General features: G+C 42.8%; 1 protein-coding gene across 3 annotated transcripts in view; it reads right to left on the minus strand.

The window, feature by feature from the left end:
- nrap (nebulin-related anchoring protein) overlaps nt 1–21,729 on the minus strand; it is a 57,658-nt gene that overhangs the window by 29,979 nt on the left and 5,950 nt on the right. For 2 of the 3 annotated variants that reach the window (XM_080789478.1, XM_080789477.1), the window contains exons 4-16: nt 21,209–21,313; nt 19,433–19,558; nt 18,738–18,845; nt 13,172–13,276; nt 12,737–12,844; nt 12,230–12,337; nt 5,706–5,813; nt 4,885–5,001; nt 1,995–2,099; nt 1,791–1,895; nt 859–972; nt 612–710; nt 190–270 (exon numbers count right to left, since the gene is read on the minus strand). In XM_080789478.1, coding sequence (XP_080645604.1) covers nt 190–270; nt 612–710; nt 859–972; nt 1,791–1,895; nt 1,995–2,099; nt 4,885–5,001; nt 5,706–5,813; nt 12,230–12,337; nt 12,737–12,844; nt 13,172–13,276; nt 18,738–18,845; nt 19,433–19,558; nt 21,209–21,313 — 1,389 coding nt within the window. The remainder of the gene's footprint in view (nt 1–189; nt 271–611; nt 711–858; nt 973–1,790; nt 1,896–1,994; nt 2,100–4,884; nt 5,002–5,705; nt 5,814–12,229; nt 12,338–12,736; nt 12,845–13,171; nt 13,277–18,737; nt 18,846–19,432; nt 19,559–21,208; nt 21,314–21,729) is intronic. The other variant, XM_080789479.1, reaches the window with a different exon arrangement.

The raw sequence follows: 21,729 nt of genomic DNA on the forward strand, positions 1-21,729 counted from the left end.
ATGCAAAGCGCTGTGAGCTTGTAGATCGGCTACATTCGTTACCGTTGTGTGACACTCTTGTACAACAAAGTAGGGCATTTATTTAAGATATGGAGATACAAGGTTTCTGCCCGACAGCATATAAACAGTCATAAAAACTTGGAACACGAGCGTGTGTGTGTGTGTGTGTGTGTGGTCATGCAGACTTACATCGCTGCATCGCTTGACCTGGGGCATGTCCTGAAAGGTGTACTGATGCTTGGTCTTCTCATAGTCTGCTTTGTAATTTAGCTGAGGGAAAAACACATTATAACCACATGAGTCTCCTGCTCTTTAAATACGCGAACAACTAGCGGCACACACATCTCTGAATACATTGTGAGTGTGCATGACTATGTCTGTCCATCATGTATGACGCTATGAACGATGGTCTTCAACCTTGGTGTGCGCATCGCTGAGGGCACGACGGAGTGCAGTACCCAGCGTGACGTCAGTCAGATGGGTGGTTCTGGACAACCACTTCCGCCACGATACTACGCTGAGTTTGAAGTGGATCAGCTACCATCCTGGTTCAAATAAATGAGTTGTATTGTACTTACACTGCATCTTAGTGTTGTCTGTTGTGTACTTACATTGCTGACCAGCGCAGCGTTCTTCTTGGCCTGGATGATATCAGGGGTATCTGTGACTACCTTGTACTTGACCTGGTCAACGTGTTGTCTGTAGTTCTTCTGCAGTGACAACAAAATAATCAATGATTTAAGAGACGCATTATCAATAATGGACACCACATGGGCTCTAAGAATCTGACGGCGAGTCCCCGGTTCGAATCCCAGCTGGGCGTTTAAAAAAAGAAAGAAATCTAAACGTTAGACTTACGTCTTTCAGGCTGTCCAGTTTCCTCTGGCTCTTGTAGCCTTGGGTCATGGTTGCTGGGTAGCTGTATTCACCGTGCTCCATCTTGTCCTGCTCGTGGCCCTGCTTGTAAGAGATCTGAAAAGCACAACGCCATATCAGTGTCCACATGGCATGTACACAAAGCTGATTCACGCACGCAACGCCGGTTAAACGTAAGGGAAGTACTGTAAGTAGAGCCTTTGCGGTTACATGAGCAACGTGATCTTTCCACTCAAATAATACAAGTGTATTTTTCTTTCGAAAACTGTAGGTTTACGTGTTGTCACGCATCAATCATGTTGAGCTTTCATGGGAGTTTTAGAATGTTACCAGGCGTTTGTCATAATGTGACAATGCTGCACTGTCCTGAAAATGCTGCCAGTCACTTAGCACACTCTTGTCACACCGGGTGTGCCGAGTGCCCGCACTGAGCGACCCTACCCTGAAGCTGGGGTTGTCTGGTGTCGGCGGTGTGAATGCGTCACAGCTGTGGTCGTTCGTAAATAAGGCACACTATGACGTCACCGCCCACCACACTCAACAAACTGACCACATTCCCGGTGCGCATTTCCGAACGCACCCTTGGTGTCACTGAGGCTTGTTTATTACTTTCAACCTGCCGTTACTATTTTGGGCAGGTCTATGATAGGCAAAAAAATTAAAGAAAGAAAGAAATAGCAAGATTGCAAAAGTAGCCGTTGTACAAGCTCACAACGTTTCACGACACCATCGTAGAATGAAGACGTATAAAATAAGGGTTAAAGAAATTATTAACAGGGTCCGTGGCTAATAAGCATTATAAGCCTTAATGCTATAATAAACATTTAGAACACCTTAAATATTTTCTTTTGGATGGGTAGTTGTTGAAATTCTGCATTTCTTTAATATCACACTATTTCTGAGGTGGGGCTTACATCACTTGCAAGCTTCCTAACTTTCATGGCGTGCATGGTCTTCTTGTCCAGGCCTGAGTCTTCATAGTGGGTCTTCATCTGTTTCGCCTTCTCCTTGTACTTGTTCTAGAAAAAGAAATTAATATTCAATACAGAATTGACGAGAATTACTACAGCGGTTGCACGACGAGTGTGTGTGTGTGTGTGTGTGTGCGTGTTCCTCACATCGCTGGTGAACTTGGCGACCTTGGCAGAGTTCATGAACTGAGGCGTCTCACAGAAATTTATGCTGTGACCCTTTGTGTTCTCCATGTCCTTCTTATACTCCACCTGATGAAACAAATGCATTAAAGGAAATCAGTTTTAATAAACTGCCAAAATGACACCTTTCTTTTGGTACCAGTGGTGTACAGTAACTAAGCAATAAGAATGCACAGATCTGCACACAGAATCACAGTTACTACGCAGGGCATAGCAGTGGCGGCCATTTTCTGGTTCCATCATTCCAGACCCCATTAATTTTTTCCCCATAGAGATTTCCAATCAATGCAGTCATGATGCACCAGGATCCTGGATGGCTTGATTCTATAGGCTTAAATGAATTGATAGGAATATTTTTGGAAATCTCTATGGGAAAAATGAATAGGGTCAGGAACGAAGGAACCAGGAAATGCCCGCCACTGCAATGCCACTGTGCTGGCTATATGGTACATGAAAAGGTAATGCTTTCAGCACAGTGGTTGCTCAGATTGAACCTTCATGGTCATACAGTATGATGCAGGAGAGAGCAGAGGGTTCAATGTTGGATGGAGGCCAAGGTGAAGGTCTAAATATGACCGTCCTGTCTGAAGCTCCTGGATGTAGCACTTACAGTACATCATCCACGATGAAGTTATGTTGACACAAACTATGTGCAAACACACTTCAAAATGTCACAAACGCATCTGTGGGCTTAAAGCTCAATTCATACGCCATCGCACAATAGTGTCGTAGATCACGTTGTAGAACACGTCGTACGACGGGGGGTGTGAATAAATCTCCTTACACAATGGGCACTTTTTTTCCCCGTGCGATTAATTCAGAATAATATAAATAAATTACAAATACAAAGTGCTGTTGACCAGAGTACATGCACACAGAATGCAGTGATAAAGCGACATAATAGTTTTCGAAATAAGGTCCACCACGAAGAAAACCATGAACCTTGTATGACTGATATGAAAACATCACTTTTATTTTGGTGATGCCTCATTCACAATTTCACACAGGTTGAGGATTCTATCGTTTCGAGAGAGAAAAAAGTCGCTTCATCGCCTCTTGAATTATGAGTGCATGTTGTGTGTGCATGTACTCATAACACAAAAGGAGTTTAAATGGGAATTCATTGCAGGAAATATAACTCTCCCGTTGTGTACGGACTTTAACCCAAATCCTTTGGGTTGGTTTTGGCTTTTCTCAGACTCTCTGCCTTTATAAATTCATAAATCACCCAATGTGAACATTAACAACAACAATATTTATTTTCAGTATTCCTTCTAGTCGGAAGTTTACAACGGAACGAATGTTTACAATTCACTGTCTTGCTCAAAGACACACAGGGGGGTCCATCATTGGGGTTAAAGCCCTATATACATTTCGGCCATTTATATACATCGCGATATTTGAGTACTTTCCCCACTACAGATGATGGATGCGCACAGTGGCTCTGGAGGGGATTGAACCCGTGACCTTTGTGTCATGGAACAGGCAGACGATGAGTCTGTGTGTTTCAGAATAGATGCAGAGGACTGTGTGCATTGTATTCCTCTGTGTCAGAGCAGGCGTCACTTCAGGAAAATAAAATGTCGGAGCGTGGCGGAAAAAAAAGTTAAGCCTCAGTTTCAAAAATAGCGTAAGTAGCCGACCTACAAGTTCACGAAACATCGCTTTGTGGACAAGCTATTTTCTCTGTTTTTGAAAATACAAACGATTTAATATTTTTGAAAATGTTTGCCTATAATGACATGCCCATTTGCCTACTAACGGTTGCAGACTAGAAAACACATCTGTGTTTCATGCAGATAAACGGGCATGTGGTTTAAGATGCAATCAACGGCAATGTAAAATTAATTAGCAAAAATAAAATGAAAAAGGAACGTTATTTAAAGGACATGTTTTCAACCAAGGTTCATGTTTTAGGTTATAGATTGTAAAATATCAGTGTTTATTTCATCTTCTGCTTTCTTTTGTATTAGTGATTTAAGCTGAAAAAAACCCACAAGTTGTCCTTTAAGCGGCGGAGAAAAGAACAAATTTGAGGTAAAATGCGAACACCCAAATGACTCCCCCCTGTCTGTGGTCACAGGATGTTAGCATGATGGGATGTCCTGCGACCTTGAAGCTAAAGCTCCACGCTCACCACACAGGCATGTCATACATGCAGCCTGTCTCAAAACCAGGCCACCATCTATCTCTATGTTTCTTACAGTCAATCATCGAGATGCACGCACGCACCCACACACTCACGCACGCACGCACGCACGCACGCACACTTTGGGAAAGGGTCATGGAAGTGCTGTTGTTTTTTAACGTAATGTATATGCTGTATAAATATAGCGGATGACGAGTGTGAAATGACTGAAATTGTGGAATGGTGACATGAAGGATGATAAACGACCATGTCATTTAGGAGGATGTTTGCTTTGGGTCAGGCGGCCACTGAATATGTTGTGCCCAGTTTAAATAAGGTTGGAATGGAAAACAATAAATACGTAAAAGGAAAGGAACAATGGAACATAACATATTAAATGTTTCTTACTTGCATAAGAGACTGAGGTACTTTTTAAATTATTTTATGTTATTGTGTTTTGATTTTATACTTACTTTTTAGTACACACCTGTACTATTTTGTTTTGAAATTCACTATTTAATATATAAATATTTCTTTACCCTTATAGGTAGCGACAACACTGCGATTCGTGGGCAGCTTGAATTAAAAAAATTATCTCACGAACACTCGCATTCTACCTTTAGACGTGACGTGACAAATAAAGTTGGAAGGTGAAGTCAAAGAAGGTCATGGCCTTGACTCCTGTCGCCGTGTCCTGGCATCCCGACACACACAGACATGGCTCACCTCGCTGACCATCTTGGTGTTTTTCCGGGCGTTCATCAGGGCCAGGTTGTCCTCTCCGGTCAGGCTATGGAAGTGTGACGTCCCCTTCATCTTCGTCAAGTCTTTTTTATATTTCAGCTGGTAGGGGGGAGGGGCAAGGGGTCAGAAAAAGAAAGAGTGACCCGAGAGTCGAGACAAAGATTGATGTTCGAGTGGGGAGTGCAGGACTTCTAAAATGACCATACAGTAGAACACCGTTTCCAAAACACATGTATGGGTCACGGACCGATTTTTGTATGTCACGAGTAAATAACCGCTTAATTTGTTCCTAAGAAATATATATATCTAATTTCAAAATATGAAATAACTTTGAAACTTTGAATAACTTTTTGAAAATGTTCTAAAGTATTTCATAAATAATTACCATAAACAATAATAATTTAAAAAAAAGTTTATGAAGCAGTGAAAATAGCAGATCTACAAGCTCATGATGCAGTGCGAAGCGACGCACGCGTTTTTGTGCTTGTAGATCTGCTATCTTGACTGGTTTGGGTCCCAGACAATTTGTCTTTTAGGGTCTCGAGCTAAAACATTTGGGAACCACTGCAATAGAACATTAACAAAGCAAATCAACACAATTAATGATGTGCTCATAGGTGCTTCCTTGCAACACAGTGCATGCCCTTAGATGCAGTTATTTAGACAATATATTCGTTAGAAGCAGTAAGCTTGATGTCTAGAATACACCAAGAAATTGTGCTGATTTTCATCTTGGTTCTTCTAGTCTCTTTCGATGTCAGAAACGAGTTGTTTGACAAATGGTCAGTCATGCTGATACTCACATCACTGGCGTAGGCCTGGGCCTTCTTGGCCAGCAGGTATCCAGGGGTGATCATGGCGGGGAAACTGCCCTTGCCTCTCTGCTGTTCGTACGCTTCCGTGTACGCAATCTGCAAACACCGGGACACTTTCAACTAACCAGCAAAAATTACTTAGTCATCCGTTTTAGTTGTAGTGTCAGCTTGCACTTGCATCTCTTGTCATTTAATACGGTACAGTCCTATTCGTCTGTGCCTCAATCTCAAAATGACATTGATGGGTACCTATGGGTATTTATGTTAGACACACCCACAGACACACCCCCAGATTCTCAGCCACACCCACAGGTTTATTTTAATATGTGGAGTGGCTATTCAACCACCAGGTGGCGTCGGCCCATGATGAGCAGAGCTGCATGCACTGAGTCTTAATATGTAGCTTCTAGCAATATGCAGTAAATTTGTACTGTAAACTAAAGTATCAATACTGTAATATTGAAATACATTGAAATACATACTGTTACAAGTCATATTTATTTGAGTAAGCGGTTAGGGTCCATTTGGTTCCATTTCTACACTCTAAAGTTAAATTATCATTGATGTTACAATATAAATATTGGGGGTCCCAGAGATATAAATGCCATTAAATGGGGGTCCATACTCCATAGACTAATGCATGTCAAACTGGGGGTCCTTGAAATTAAACGGGTTGAGAGCTTCTCTTATGGGGGTCCCTGGCATATCTTTTCAAATGGGGGTCCCTGGCATATCTTTTTCAAATGGGGGTCCCTGGCATATCTCTTCAAATGGGGGTCCCTGGCATATCTTTTCAAATGGGGGTCCCTGGCATATCTCTTCAAATGGGGGATTGGGGGTCCCTGGCATATCTCTTCAAATGGGGGTCCCTGGCATATCTCTTCAAATGGGGGGGTCCCTGGCATATCTCCCCAAACGGGGGTCCCTGGCACACCCCCCCAAATGGGGGGTCCCCGGCACATCCCCCCCAAATGGGGGTCCCCGGCACACCTCCCCAAATGGGGGTCCCCGTCACATCTCCCTCGCTCTCTTCCCCCCCCCTCCCCCCCTCTCTCTCTCTCTAAATTCAATTCAAATTTAAAGTTCAAATTCCTTGGTTACCTTTCAATTTGCAATACTTTTTTTCCTTTTACACAAGCCTGCCTGCCTGCCTGCCTGTCTGTCTGTGGCCTGCCATGCCCTGCAGCTCACGCACAGGGCTACTGTAGAACGCAGTGGTATAAATATATATATATATATATATATTAAATATATAGTAAAACGTAAAAGTAAATATACCTTTAAAAACACACATGACAGCACTCATCAAATAACTTTAAAGAGAAAGAAAAGGACAGAGACAGAGCCTCATTTAAAAACAAAATGCTCATTATGCAATGTGAAATGCCACCTAATCCTTTTCCTTGTCTTTATTATGGGCCAACTTGTGAACGCTGCATGCTTTTATTGTGAAGGGTCTCAGTTCTCACAGCCTGCTTATTTCCACGTGCTGAAAATAGCTGATCGACAAGCTCACAACGCGTTGCGTCCGCAACGCGTTGTGAGCTTGTAGATCAGCCATTTTCAGCATGCAAGCATAACACGTGTACGACGAAGAATAAATCACGCATCACTGCGCTTCTGTGAAGGGAGGGAGATATATTTTGTTGGCTGAACGAGGCGATCATGTTTGGACATCTATGGACAGCTATTTTTCGTGGCACATTATGTTTAATCACAACAACGTCACGTTTAGCCTACTTTACCTCCTGGTCGGGACTGTATGTGTCTGCTGTCTACGTGCATATGTGCTCTGCGCGCTCCAGTCTTTCTGGAGGGAGCGAAATGTAGCGTCTTCTGGATGCATCTAAGCATTAACATTTCAATGGCCGAGGGTCGTTAGAGTCTATTGTTCCGTGTTGTAGTTATCGCACGTCTAATGGTTAGACGTGTGACAACAATGACGCAACAATAATAAGCCTGCAGCCCAGTAGCTATAATATTGCTTAAGGGGGAGAGTTAGTGTGCCGCCTGATTTGACAGAAAGTAACACTATAACTTAATTTCAGTCAAATTACGGGGAGCACTTGGACACATCAAGCGGAGCACCAAAGCTCCGCGACACACAGGTTGGGAAACACTGGCATAGATAGTCAGGGTCTGTCTGCCTGCCTGCCAAATTACAATATTTGCCTCTGAGATGTGGAGTAGAAGCAAAAGCACTGGAAATCGGCAATACTTTAGGCTCTTTGGATGCAAGAGAGTATTTTAATTTGTATTTAATTTTACAGTTCATATTACCCCACCCCCCACGGCGCATTCAACACCTTTAGCTGTGTCCCAAACAATGGTGCCTGTTATTCACTTCAAACTGTGCTCTCCTGTGTTTTTTTTCCTGTGTGTTCACTGAGTCTATATCGAGTTAAAGTTTTCCTTAGTTTTGGGTCAGTTACTGTGCTCAAGTATTCTACTAATGTGTATTCCCTGTTTAGAGCTAAATAGCATTCCATTTTGCTCTGGTTTTGAGTAGATCTGTTCCAGTGTGTGAGATAGCTTTCTTTTTGTTTTCTTATGATTTGGTGTAGCAAATTCAGATTTAAGCTCAGTCTTTGAACAATCTGTTCTGAGGACCCCCTGTTTTTTTCATATGCCATCTGAATTAATTAAAAGCAGGCTCTGTACAGTTTTTAGTAGTATTTGACTATCTCTCCCCAGAGTCCCCACAATGTCTAGCCAAACAGGTTATGTTAATTGTATACAGTAGTCAGCCTACTACAGAGGCTACTGAGAGAGAGAGAGAGAGAGAGAGAGAGAGTAATTTTTTTTAGGGTTTTCAGGAAGGAAAAAAACTGATAGGCCTAAATAGGATTAAACCTTATACTTGTTTTATTACTCTTAAACAGATACAGGCTTTGAGAAAGCATATTCAAAGAGCCTAGTGACAATCAGGGGTAAATATAAACTGTTACTGACTTACTCCTGATGACATCACAAAACCATTGAAAAAATCCTATTTTGGCATGCATGGTAAACCTATTAATTTAAGTTTTTATATTTAAATGATATTAAGAAAGTCACTCACCATTCCACAGTGGTGGAAAGTAAGTGCATTTACTTAAGTACTGTACAATTTTGAGGCATTTGTACTTTACTTTAGTATTCATGAATTCCAATACTTCTACTTCTACTCCACTACATCTCAGAGGCAAATACTGTACTTGTACGCCAAAAAAATGCATTAACCACTTCCTCAGTATAGTAGACTATTTGAAAATAGCGGATCTACAAGCTCACAATATGTCGTCATTTGCCACATTATGAGCTTGTAGATCATGCAAAGTAGCCAGTGAGGGATATGGTGTGAAGCTCTTTCCAACACGTGGTGATGATGACAGTAACTCAGGTCGTCTCGTTGAGTGCATTTAAAAATGTTTTATTTTGCTTGCAGGGGTGGATAAGGCATGACATAAACCGGGTACTTAAACTTTAACTTAAACAATACCTCGTGATGCAAAATAAACAAAGGATAACTCAAAACAACTGAAAACAAACAAAACACGCACGGTTGAAAAACGGTGTGGCTTCCCTGTGACGTTTCCCAAAATCCCTCCTGCCGTGCACCTGTGACGCATACAAGTAGGCTGTGCCTGTGATTGACTGAGCCCGCCTCTGCCCAGGTTGTCATAGCAACTTCACAAGAAATTAACCACAAATAAAATCATCAAATTGGCTACAACATAGCCTATAGTGCTGGTTTGCAATAGTAACTAAAGTTTTAAAATCTGTGTTTTGTACTATACAATTGTATGTATAAGTACAGAACAAAGAAGGTTAGTTTTATCTTTGTTGAAGAGGCTGAGAAATTATGTTTTAGTTTATTTTAAGCCAGTGTAAAATTTTTGTTGTCTAAGACTAGATAGTTTAATTGCCTAGGCAGGCCTAAAGTTCAATGGATTGTTGTGAATTTGCTACTAAAAGTAACACTAAGAGGTGCCTGCATGGTGGGGGTGGGGAAATGTTTTCACACCTCACAGACCGGGCATATAGGGGGGGGGGGGGGGGTTGAGAGAGTGACTGTGAGACCCCAAAGCAGTAACACACACACACACACACACACATAATGTGTGTTGTGGAAATGTAGATCTGCTGTTGACAATAAAGGATAAAAAAACTTCCTCTGTCTCTCAGAATCAGAAGCTGTTACATCAGTTTTACAAGTAAAAAAAAAGGAAGGAGATTAAGGCAGGAAATAGAGTTTGAGTGCAATGTAAACGTACATTTTCTCATGCTGATAAAGCTCCTTTGAATTTAATTTAATTTAGATTTTCTGTCTCATTTCAAGTTTTCAAATATATAAAAATATTTTGAAAATAGCAGATCCACAAGCTCACACGCTATTTAAAAATGGCCAAATTGTGTATAGTTGTTAATGTGTATTTTATTTACTTCTACTCCACTACATCTCAGAGGCAAATATTGTATTTGTACGCCACTACATTTATTTGCAAACTTTAGTTAATGTACAGTTAATGTACAGTTAATGTACAGTTAACCCCCAGTCCACAGAACAGGGGGTCCTCAGAACAGGGGGTATGATGTAACTAAATATATAATTATATAAAAAAAAGTGGGCAGAAGCGTGTTTACCAAAAGTACAAAAAGTGTTTCATTGCAAACATTTCATCAATAATCATCAACACAATATTCAGATTAAAGAGATATGCCAGGGACCCCCACCCGAAGAGACACGCAGGGACCCCCACCCGAAGAGACACGCCAGGGACCCCCCACCCGAAGAGACACGCCAGGGACCCCCACCCGAAGAGACACGCAGGGATCCCCCACCCGAAGAGACACGCCAGGGACCCCCACCCGAAGAGACACGACAGGGACCCCCACCCGAAGAGACACGCCAAGGACCCCCCACCCGAAGAGACACGACAGGGACCCCCACCCGAAGAGACACGACAGGGACCCCCACCCGAAGAGACACGCCAAGGACCCCCCACCCGAAGAGACACGACAGGGACCCCCACCCGAAGAGACACGCCAGGGACCCCCCCTCCATAGACTAATGGCTATAGCTGTAAAAACCTTCTCTTATGGGGGTCCCTGGCATATCCTCTCAATTGGGGGTCCCTGGCACATCCCCCCAAATGGGGGTCCCCGGCACATCCCCCCAAACGGGGGTCCCTGGCACATCCCTTCAAATTTTCATTAAATTTGCAAGCTGTATAGTTGGGTGGGGGGGTGTACCCCCCACCCGAAGAGACACGACAGGGACCCCCACCCGAAGAGACACGCCAGGGACCCCCCCTCCATACTCCATAGATAGACTAATGCATGTCAAACTGGGGGTCCTTGAAATTAAACGGGTTGAGAGTCACTGCTATAGCTGTAAAAACCTTCTCTTATGGGGTCCCTGGCATATCCTCTCAAATGGGGGGTCCCTGGCACATCCCTTCAAAATTTCATTAAATTTGCAAGCTGAATACTGCACTGGCCTCTGTCCTACTGCCCTACTGCCACCTACTGTCTGTTTATTATATTACACAGTAGGTGAAAAGAAAACTCCCCTTAAGACTAAACCACACCCATAAGAGGTGTGACTTCCATAGGTACCCAGGTACTTTTAAATACCTAGAGGTAACTATGGGTACTGGGCTGGCATAAACGAATGGAACCCCACTGTATGTTGTTCATTTTGAGACCTAGCGTCGATATTCTTCGGGGGAAACATTCGTATCTATGTTTCCCCCGAAACATAGATACGAATGTCTAATGTCTCATTAGATGTGTAAAAAAAAGGAGAGGATCAAGTAGAGCTCTGAGGGGCCTCGGTAACAAGGGTTTAAGTGGTTGCGTTAGTATGCTGGATAGACATAACAACCATATCGAGTCAGAGGGTTGGTAGTATACAGCTGTATAATCTTTATTTTCTTTTTATCCCATGATTTTGTAACCCATTTTTCACCCCTGTGTCAATTATTTAGTGTGATCCTGGGCTCTACACACCCTCCGCCAACCTAGTGCCAATATATGGGGAGAGCAACAGACTTGAACTCATGCTTTCTTCATGCCTGAGTGTCCAAGTTGCTCCTGACAGGGGGAGTTTCCCTGGTTGGACGTAGCGCGTGGAAGGAACACGTTATTCCAACCAGCACTACCAACTGTGCCACCTTGCCCCCTAATCTAGCCCCTCAAAAAAGAAAAAAACACTTCCTGCACTGCACAGTAAAAAGGCCTACATCTGTTTTTTGTCCAAGCTAATAACTAGACTACATTTGGTTGGTTGTGTATGAAACTTTTTAATGTGTTTTATAAAACTTTTAAACTGAAGATGATGGCCAATGTTTTTCTTTTTTTCTCCTGGTACCATATGCAATAACTCCGCAGACCACCGGTTGAAAAGCCATGCTTTTATGACATGTTGGAGGGGTTAGCACCGCTCAAGAAAAGCTGAGCTGATAATGAGCTTCAGTGCTTCAATGGTTTATCAAACAGATCATGATCTCTAGGGTTTAACAGCTTACCTGGCTGTACATCTCCGCATTGTCTTTGGCCTGAGCTGCCTCGGCCACGCCCGCCTCAGAACAGACCTTTCCCTTCATCTCCTGTTGATACATCTGGCGGTACTTCACCTGAGGGCGTGAGAAACACCAACCGTGACTGATCATTCATGACACAGGCTGGACACTGAACAGAAACAAACTCTGCTTCCATTTGGACCGTTCATTTCTCATTTTTAGTGTGGTTGATGTAGGCAACACACTATTGTTCTCGGTCTGTAAAGTTTTTGCCACACAGTAAAAAATAAAATGTAATCTGTTGAAAAACTGAAGTGCCGGTAATTTTCTGCCAGGACATTGTCCATTATTCCAGGGGTTCTCAAAGCCTTTGGCCACGTCTCGCTGCGCCTCACTCCTTTAAACAAGAAGTCCATATACTTGGCTGTCACATGACGTCACGTTTAGTACTCTAAACAAGTAGTTGTAGTTGTGTGTGTGTGTGTGTGTGTGTGTGTGTGTGTGCATTCTCACATCACTAGCCAGCTCGGTGGCCTTCTTGGTCACTTTGTACCCAGGTGTGAGATGAGCAGGGAAGCTTCCTTTGCCTCTGTGCTGCTCGTACTCCTCTGTGTACGCATACTGGGAAGGAAAGGAAGGGGTTAAATATTATGGCACAGGCTCATGGAACGCTGCATGTCATATTTCAACTGTGCATTAAATTGTGTTTTCCTCAAAGTTCTGAGTGTAATGAGGACTGTCTATTAACAGTCCATAACGCACTGAAATACTCTGGGCTTTGATCATGCATGAACCTTTCTTTAAGCATGAACATGAGAACTACATATGCTATAAATGTGGGAAAGGTTAAAATAGGATTGTGATAATTCTTCACAAGTTAATCTTCAATATAATATGTATATTAATATGTCAGCGTCATCTGGGATGGTGTGAGTTATTAAGGCTTACGTCACTGGTGATCTGTGATTGGTTTCTCGCCAGGATCACCTCCGGTGTGTCTGCCACCACGGTGTACGTAGACACACGCTCATCGTGGCCCTTCTTATACTCCAACTACAATGAGAGCAGAGTAAGTAAGTACGTGTAGAAAAACTGTGTGTGGCTATATAGGCCTATGGTAGGAGCCACACACAAACATTTGCCTTCGTCTCTTCCTGGAGTGCGCTGTGGGAAACCACAGCTATACTACGTGCCTTTAGAGATGCATTATCTGTAAGTTTGCTCTTTTTTCCGTTTACCAGAATGCTCTCTAGAGAATGTCCCCTTCGAGTATTTGATTTATTTATGACCAAGTTTGTTTATAGTTTGAATTGTGTATGCCTAAGTTTGATTATGCCTGGTTTTGCACTACTGATTGCTACCGTTTCTTTTTCTTGTTCAGTTAAAATCATCATCACTTCCATCACTCCCATCATGCCTTCATCTGTACGAAACGAAAGCCTGCAATAAATAAACTGCTGTGATACTGCAATGGTGGTCTGTGGTACTAATGCTCTAACAGGCATGCTGGTGTCGGGGTGCATACATATAGCCAGCAGAATCCTTTACTAGCCAAAGATATTTTTAGCTGGAAAGAGACCTGCTGCCGCTGGTCCTGTCCAACAGCCAGTACAGCATGGAGCGTGGCCAGGATACCGTGCTTTTTTCAATGAAGCGGTGGAGTCCATCGCCATGATGAGCCCCAAAGAGAGGACCACGATTTGTGACAGGATCAGCCTGTCGGGCAACGAGCTGGCCAAGGAGTATGAGGGGTTGAAAAGGCCAGTGCCGGCTCCAGGCACAAAAGGGGGGCTTTTTTTATGTATTTTTATGGGGGCACCTTTTTTTTCGAACTTCCCTATATAGAAAAAGATACTCGCATACAGTATACAATTAACACAGTGATGCGTTGAAAAGGGCTACAAGTAGGCAGCAGCACCAACAACAAACACAATTATGTTAAGCATTATAATGTCTTCTGAATATATTACCTTGTATTTCTATTAACTATTCAATTACTTTGAACAATTATATATTTATAATAATAATGACGAACGTGTGTGTGTCCAACTGACAGCAGAGCTACGTGAACTGATGAAGCTAAGGAGGGAGTCCAAAGTCAAGGTTCAAGGGTGTGAGACCCGACTCAAATACTCAACACTGAACTGGACAACCTCCGCAAAACCAAAATCCCAGTACGCCAAGCGGAGATGTCCCTTCTGGCGAGTCTGCTGGCCAACCTGGAGGCAGACATCCAGTCAAAAAACACTTTGTTTGAAATAGACACTCATGCTTTCTAAGGGGGTAACCACCTGTCAGTGGGGAGTGTTGGCTCAAGGAGGAGTAGGACTAAGGCCCTATACGTCCTCTCTGGGGGGGTACTACCTGTCAGTGGGGAGTGTTGGCTGATGAATGAATATCAACATCCTAATACATACTAATACTGGGGGGTCAAATTATGACAGGCAAAATATGACCCCCCCAGTCAAAAAACACTTTGTTTGAAATAGACACTCAAGCTTTCCATTTGGGGTCCTAAGGATGAATACCAAATACAGCCAGTGCAGAATTAATTCCATATGTTGATCTGACCCCCCCCCCCCCCCATGCCAAAGTGCCAGCGCTCGCCCAGCAGTCTGCTGTCACCTAGGCAGATGCATGCCCGCTTCTCGCCCTCAGGCGTCTTACTGGTATTATTATGTGGATATTTTGATGAGTAATAGGTGACACACAAATGTGTATGTGAAATGTAATGTCTCTGGACATTGGGGAAATTAACTGGTTAGATTGTGGAATCAATCCAGGTTTGGTATGGTCCAGTGGGAGGGGCTTAGACCTGCCACTGGCAGGCAGTCAATGAAGGACTGTTGAGGTGGAAAAACTCAGGCCAATAGCATCGCTTCGCTGGCTCAGGTCTTCGCCTTACACAACTTCGTCCTGCTATATATTACATTGTATATATATTATATTATACTATATTGTATAAAGTCACAATACCAACTTTGATGAGGTAGCACCACCCGAGGCCGACCCCACCCCAACTTCAAGTCAACTTGATTGAACACACTGTGCTGTTTGCAACATGTTAACGACATGACATGTCATGTTTCAGGCATTTATCTGGTCCTGAATTTTCTATTATTATTACTATTACTACTACTACTACTACTACTACTACTACTACTACTACTACTATAATAAATTGTTTAATGGTTCGTTTTGCTGATCTACATGCAATTGGCATTTTGTTTATGCATTTATCTGGCTCACAATTTTATTCATTTGAATACACTTTATTCAAGGTAGTCTAATTGTTATGTTTGTAAGACTGTTCTATTGTAACACTACAGTAGCCAAAGTAGTACCGGGAAGGGAAGCCTCAGCACGTACAGAGTACAGACTGCACTGACACACAACAAACACACAACTGTCCCAGGTTTCTTGCCAACAATGGCGCCTAAAAGGTTTAGTAGCAAGACTGCCAGAAAGAGTGGCTCCGTCAGATGATGAAGGGGGTCAGAAGAGAGTGAAGGTTCATCACAGGAGTCACGGGAAGGAACCAGGAGAGGTTCTGGTGCTGGGCCAGGGCGACGTTGGACATCTGGGCTTAGGAGAGAACACCATGGAGCGGAAGAAGCCAGCCCTGGTCACGCTGGTTCAAGTGGCAGCCGGGGGCATGCACACTGTGTACCTCATCAGTGAAACCGGAAGCGTGTTCACGTTCGGAACGACGAGGGTGCCCTCGGTCGGGAGACGTCGGAGGAAGGCTCTGAAATGCTCCCGGGAAAGGTCGTCCTTGAGCACAAAGTGGTGCAGGTTTCTGCTGGGGACAGCCACACAGCTGCTCTCACAGAGGACGGCGCAGTCTACATCTGGGGCTCATTTAGAGATAACAACAGTGTTATTGGTCTTTTGGAGCCAATGGAGAAATGTAGCCTTCCTGTTCATATTCACATCCAAGAGCCCGTTGTGAAGATTGCATCAGGTAATTACCATCTGGTGATGATGACTCTTGATGGTCTAGTGGTTAGGATTCGGCGCTCTCACCGCCGCGGCCCAGGGCTGGCTGATGCTGCGGTGCTCGGAGGCGGAGAACCATCCATCTTCTACCTGCCCACCTCGTCACCGTGAGCCTATCGTCGAACAGAGGGCCAGCCTGGGGAAGCCTACTTAAGTGCAGCTGTGATGTGAGCACATTGGCATTGTGACTCAGTCGGTCATACTGAGTGCACCTTGTCCAGGGGAGCTGTGAAGTGAAGCTAAACCTGTATAAAAAGCATACACCAGGTGTGGAGCGCCCTGAGTGTTTATCTGTCTCGCAGCTTGATGTTACAAGTAATTATGCTTACGTTGACCTAAGTGGTAAAGTATAATTCATAAGGAGTATGGGAGCTTGCTTTTTGTAACAGTAATTATTTTGTTAGGCAGTAGTTAGAGTAGAGAGTTTATAATTTAATCCTTTGTAACCCTTCTTCCTTTTGTTGGTTAGGTTTAGATAGAGGGTTCATTTGGTTTCTAGAGTAGGTATAGTCTGTTTTGTTTGTTTCTCTGCCGGTTTTTCGCTATTGTATAATTTAAATAACATTGAACTTGACTTGTAAACTCGTAGCGGGCTCAGCCCCTATATTTGATTTGGTTGGAAACACAGAAACTATCGTTATTAGTCCGTACAGGTTGACTAGATAGAAGATTATAGATATATTTATATATTCCAATATTATTTATAACAGTGTATTTTTTAATACACTGTTCTATTTAATACTTCCTATGGTTCTTTAATTGTTTTTGTATTGCATTTGATATTCAGTATTGCAGCTTTGTACTTTTGCTCTTTGATGGTGGTATAGTGACTGCATTAAACCTTCAGTTGAAGTAATCAAAGAAAAAGAAACAGTAGCAATCAGTAGTGCAAAACCTGGCATAATTGAATTTAGGCTTATTAAACAATTCAAACTATAAACAAACTTGGACATAAACAAATCAAATACTCAAAGGGGCATTCTGGTAAACGGAAAAAAGAGCAAACTTACAGATAATGCATCACTAAAGGCACGTAGTGTAGCATTGCACTGTGCTCCCTCAGCACTCTCCAGGAAGAGACAAAAGGCAAATGTTTGTGTGTGGCTCCTACTTGGCCTATATAGCCACAGGTGTGCCAGATTGGTAGCCCCACCCACTACCAAACGAGGCAATCTGTTCCCACTCCACCCCACTCTCAGCTAAAGAGTGGTGGGGTTTTCTACAGTAAGTAACTTTATTTATAAAGCACCTTTTTTAAACAATGTTACAAAGTGCTGTACAGTGGACACAACACACAATATAAAGAGAAAACATGAGAAAGAGAAACATGTAAAATACATAAACATGTACACACAAGATAATCATGAGCCTTTTCCCCACACGTTGGTGAGCATCAGGGCTCTATTCTAGTGTTTTATCGATCTACTTTAAATATATGTGCTGAAAATCGATCTGCAAGCGTACAACACATGCCCTAAAATAAACAGATAAGCGTGTACATCTGCTATGCGAACCTTTTCCCAGTGCTTATGAATGATTTGTGCACCGGAAATAGAAGATCTGCAAGCTCACAGCATGCTGCCTCTGTGACCCGCTGTGAGCTTATAGATCTGCTATTTCCATCTCTATAGGAATATGGAGAGTATGCATGCACATAACAAAAGATTGAGCAGCATGGATGGAGCATTGGAGTTTGGAAGCGTTGGAAATCACTCAACAGTCCTGCGTGTCACCTGTTTCTAAATGTCACATAATGCAAGAGGCAGCAGGACGGCATTATTGAAAACGAGTGCTGAGTGACACAGAATAATAATCACGTGCATGGAATTTCTTGACGGAAAGTGGTTCATAACTTGTCTACGGTCGATTTTTATGAAACAAACACTGCAGATGCAATGTTGGTGAGTTTAAAGTTGTTTAATACAAATAGGACTTTTCTGTTTGGATGTATCTATAGTTCAATTAGAAGAGTTGAGTTGGGTATGTCACTGCATACTGTCCAATCAGATGAGGGTAAAGAGCACAAAATGCCTTGGGAAGAGTTCCGAATGGATGGCCAATCGGAGGGGAGAATAGAGAGTTATTGCACGATTTTAACGGGGGGGTTAAAGTAAACAAAAGGTAATACACATGCTGTTTATGTCATGCAGGGAATCTTTCCCCCAAAGATCCACGTTTCCAGACAGACCGACAGGGTCTAATAATAACAGCATGGTTCCCTGTGCAGCAGTCAGTCCGTGGAGGCCAGCGTGGAGCCGTGTGCAACTATAGGCTACATATTTGGGATGTCTGACCTCTTCGGTGTCACGCCGTGAAAAAAGAACTAGGGGGAGGGGGATGTCCCTGCACTGCAGCACTGCAAACAATCTATGACGTCATCAATATGATGTACTGACTGATGACCACACACAGAGTTCCACACGACTCTGTATTTGGGCCAGACTGATCAGTGGTTTGGGGTGTGTGTGTGTGTGTGTGTGTGTGTGTGTGTGTGTGTGTGCATGTTTTCCCTTACATTACTGGCCAGGCTGTTTGCTTTCTTAGCAGACTGGTATCCTGGTGTGATCATGGCAGGAAAGCTGCCTTTCCCTTTGCTCTCCTCGTACTGCTCCGTGTACTTGACCTGTTATTAAAGTACAGCATAATATCCACATGTCATTCAAGCACAAATACATCTTTAACTGAAAAAAGGCGTTACCTGAGATTCTGTGACAAAAAAAATGTTGAAGTTATTTTTAGATTCTTTTTTTTTACACACCATTATACTATTATTTTCATCATAACGCCAAATTACTGAATGTGATCTCCAGATTTTCGTCAGAATATGTATGACAATCTATTAGGACTAGGAGGTTCTAGTAATAGTACTAGTGGTTCTCAAAATGTTTTGTTTAAAAGGACCCCCTTAACTCTGAGTGTACAAATGGAACCAAATTTGAACACTCTAAGAGTTACAGACCTGTTATGGTCATTCAGGGCTAGCTCTTTATATATTTCCGGTATCATTATTGCCCACTCATTTTGTAAAACAAAATATGTCCACCCAAGCCAGCATGGCATCATGAACCCTGCTCCAGTGCTCCACACGCATCCACGCCCTAATAATGTAACACATCATCGGGCGGTATGAGATGAGATGAGTGCACACAAACGAACAATAAGTGCAATAAGTAGGATGTATCCAGGAAGCACGCGGTTCTCCATACTCACATCACTGAGGTTGTGCTGAGCCTGCGACACCCTCACCATCTCCTGGCTGCTGCTGACCGTGCCCGAGTACCACGTCTGCTGCTCCGAAGACGATGACTGGTACGACTGAGACTGAGACTGGTACGCCTGTTAGAACGGGTCACACACATCAGCGGAACCCACATTCACTGGACAGGTGCACAGCCACAGTGCACACGTTTCTTACTAATTAAAGTAATCTGATTTGATCTGCTCCGAGGTTTAGTAAACAACAGAAGAGAGAAGGTAGGGATGTTTAGGAAATTCTTCAATTAAACTTAACAGTTAACAATGAATTGAAAATTCTGTGGTTATATCATTGGGTGGTTTTCTGTGAATGTAATGCTGTCTGTGTGCGTCTGAGGAACGCACATGTGGGCCGGTTAAAAAAGTCCCCCCCACCTTGGTAGTCACAGAAACGTCTCTGCGTGATGTGACAGACAAGACAATGCACTCTTCATTTCATTCGTCATAAAAGATCCCATTGCCTGGCCCTGTATCTCAAATGGTCAAATAAATATTTGATTAAGGAATATAATATGCTTTTTGTATTCTTTCTGTATGCAAAATGTATGTGAGCCATTGAGGGAAATTAAGATTCCCAGATTAAAAAAAATAATAATCGATTGATAAGGTTATCAATCATCAATTAATGAATAAATTGATCATTTGCATCCCTAGTGAACACTAACACTTATGTTCAAGGTAGAGTTTATTTAAGTGGGTGGATCACTGACATCTTGAGTTTGACCAGATGAAGAGCCTTGGCTCGAAACGTCGTCAATAAAAGTTATCTTTTGGAGCATACGAGTGTGCGGGTTCCCTTCTCTTTTCATATGTTACTTTTTGAACCCAGCACCTCCATAAAGTGATGTGCGTATTTTTCTATAGTCAAGGTAGAGTTTCCCACTCACCCCTGAGTATCGTCTGTTTAAGGGCTGCTATTTTCAGGCATTTTGCATTGTGTGACAAAGTATAACATAATGCTATGAAAAACGTTAAACCATGCTTCTCGGTTATTTGATTAATCGAAAATGGAATCGACAGAATAATGACTGAGAAAAGAATAATTCATGTCACTGGCTTCCAAAGAAAATGACTGTGTGGAACGTAGCATATTATAGAAGGAGCTGAGACCAGAGTGTGGCTAGATTGTGACCACGTGCTTAGAAAGGAGGGGGAATGACAACATGGACAGCCAGCACATGCACGTACAGAACCAGCAAGCATTACATCGCAATGAAACACGTACAGTATAGTACACATTATCACACACATCGCACAATGCATGCGCAGCTTCAAAGAATTTCCTCCCAGATGATGCCCTGACACAAGTCTCAGAGGCTGTCTTAGCCCTAGCGCTTCTCAACATATTTTCAACAATCCTTTAAGATCACCCCAATTAACTCCCCACGATTCATAATGAATACAATATTATTAATAATCATTATTATTTGTATATCTAACATTAACAATGTTAAAGTCAGACTCATACTTAATTGAGCGACCAAGCCGATCTACAAGCTCACAGTGCATCGCACTGTGAGTGCATTGCACTGTGATGCATTGTGAGCTTGTAGATCTGCTATTTCTTTGCGCACTACAAACATCAAGCCCTTACTAGTCATTACGTACCATCCCGTAATTAATGATATGCCACGGAACACTAGTAGTCCGTAGACCGCCGGCTAGAGAACAGTATTTATAAGTCTAATGGCTTTCTTTGCCTACGTGGGAGGCTCAGTGGGGCTAGCTCACCTGGCTAGCCATTAGCTTGGCTAGGCGAGCCTTCTCCAGCTCCATGGACCTCATGTCAACGTGGAAGGTAGACATGAAGCGCTCGCCATCTTCACGATACTTCAGCTACACAGGTGCACATATAGATGACAACAAGACATAAACAACAAGCCATGACAACAAGCCAGCGCACATACAGTAGCGCTCGTATACAGCTGCACAGGTAGGCCTACAGTATAATACACAAATGCATACATGCATACCTGCACATATAGAAACATAAACACATGAATAAAAGAAAAGAAAAACATCCATTTTGATTTGAGGTACATGGATGTGTGTTCAAGTGTTGACAACTTGACATTGACAGAAAGTGTTGCATAAAAGGCCTGCTGTAGGCCTATAGCTTGATTTTGTCCACAGTCAATACAGTATAACAGCACATGGTAAAATAAAATGCATAGATCAAATCCACAGATCAAATACCAAACAGCACTGTAATTCTTGTTTTTATAACTTGACATACAAGTTTCAATGCAACA

This window comes from Protomyctophum bolini (genome assembly GCF_963924005.1).
Source record: "Protomyctophum bolini genome assembly, chromosome: 18".
In the NCBI taxonomy this organism is placed as follows: Eukaryota; Metazoa; Chordata; class Actinopteri; order Myctophiformes; family Myctophidae; genus Protomyctophum; species Protomyctophum bolini.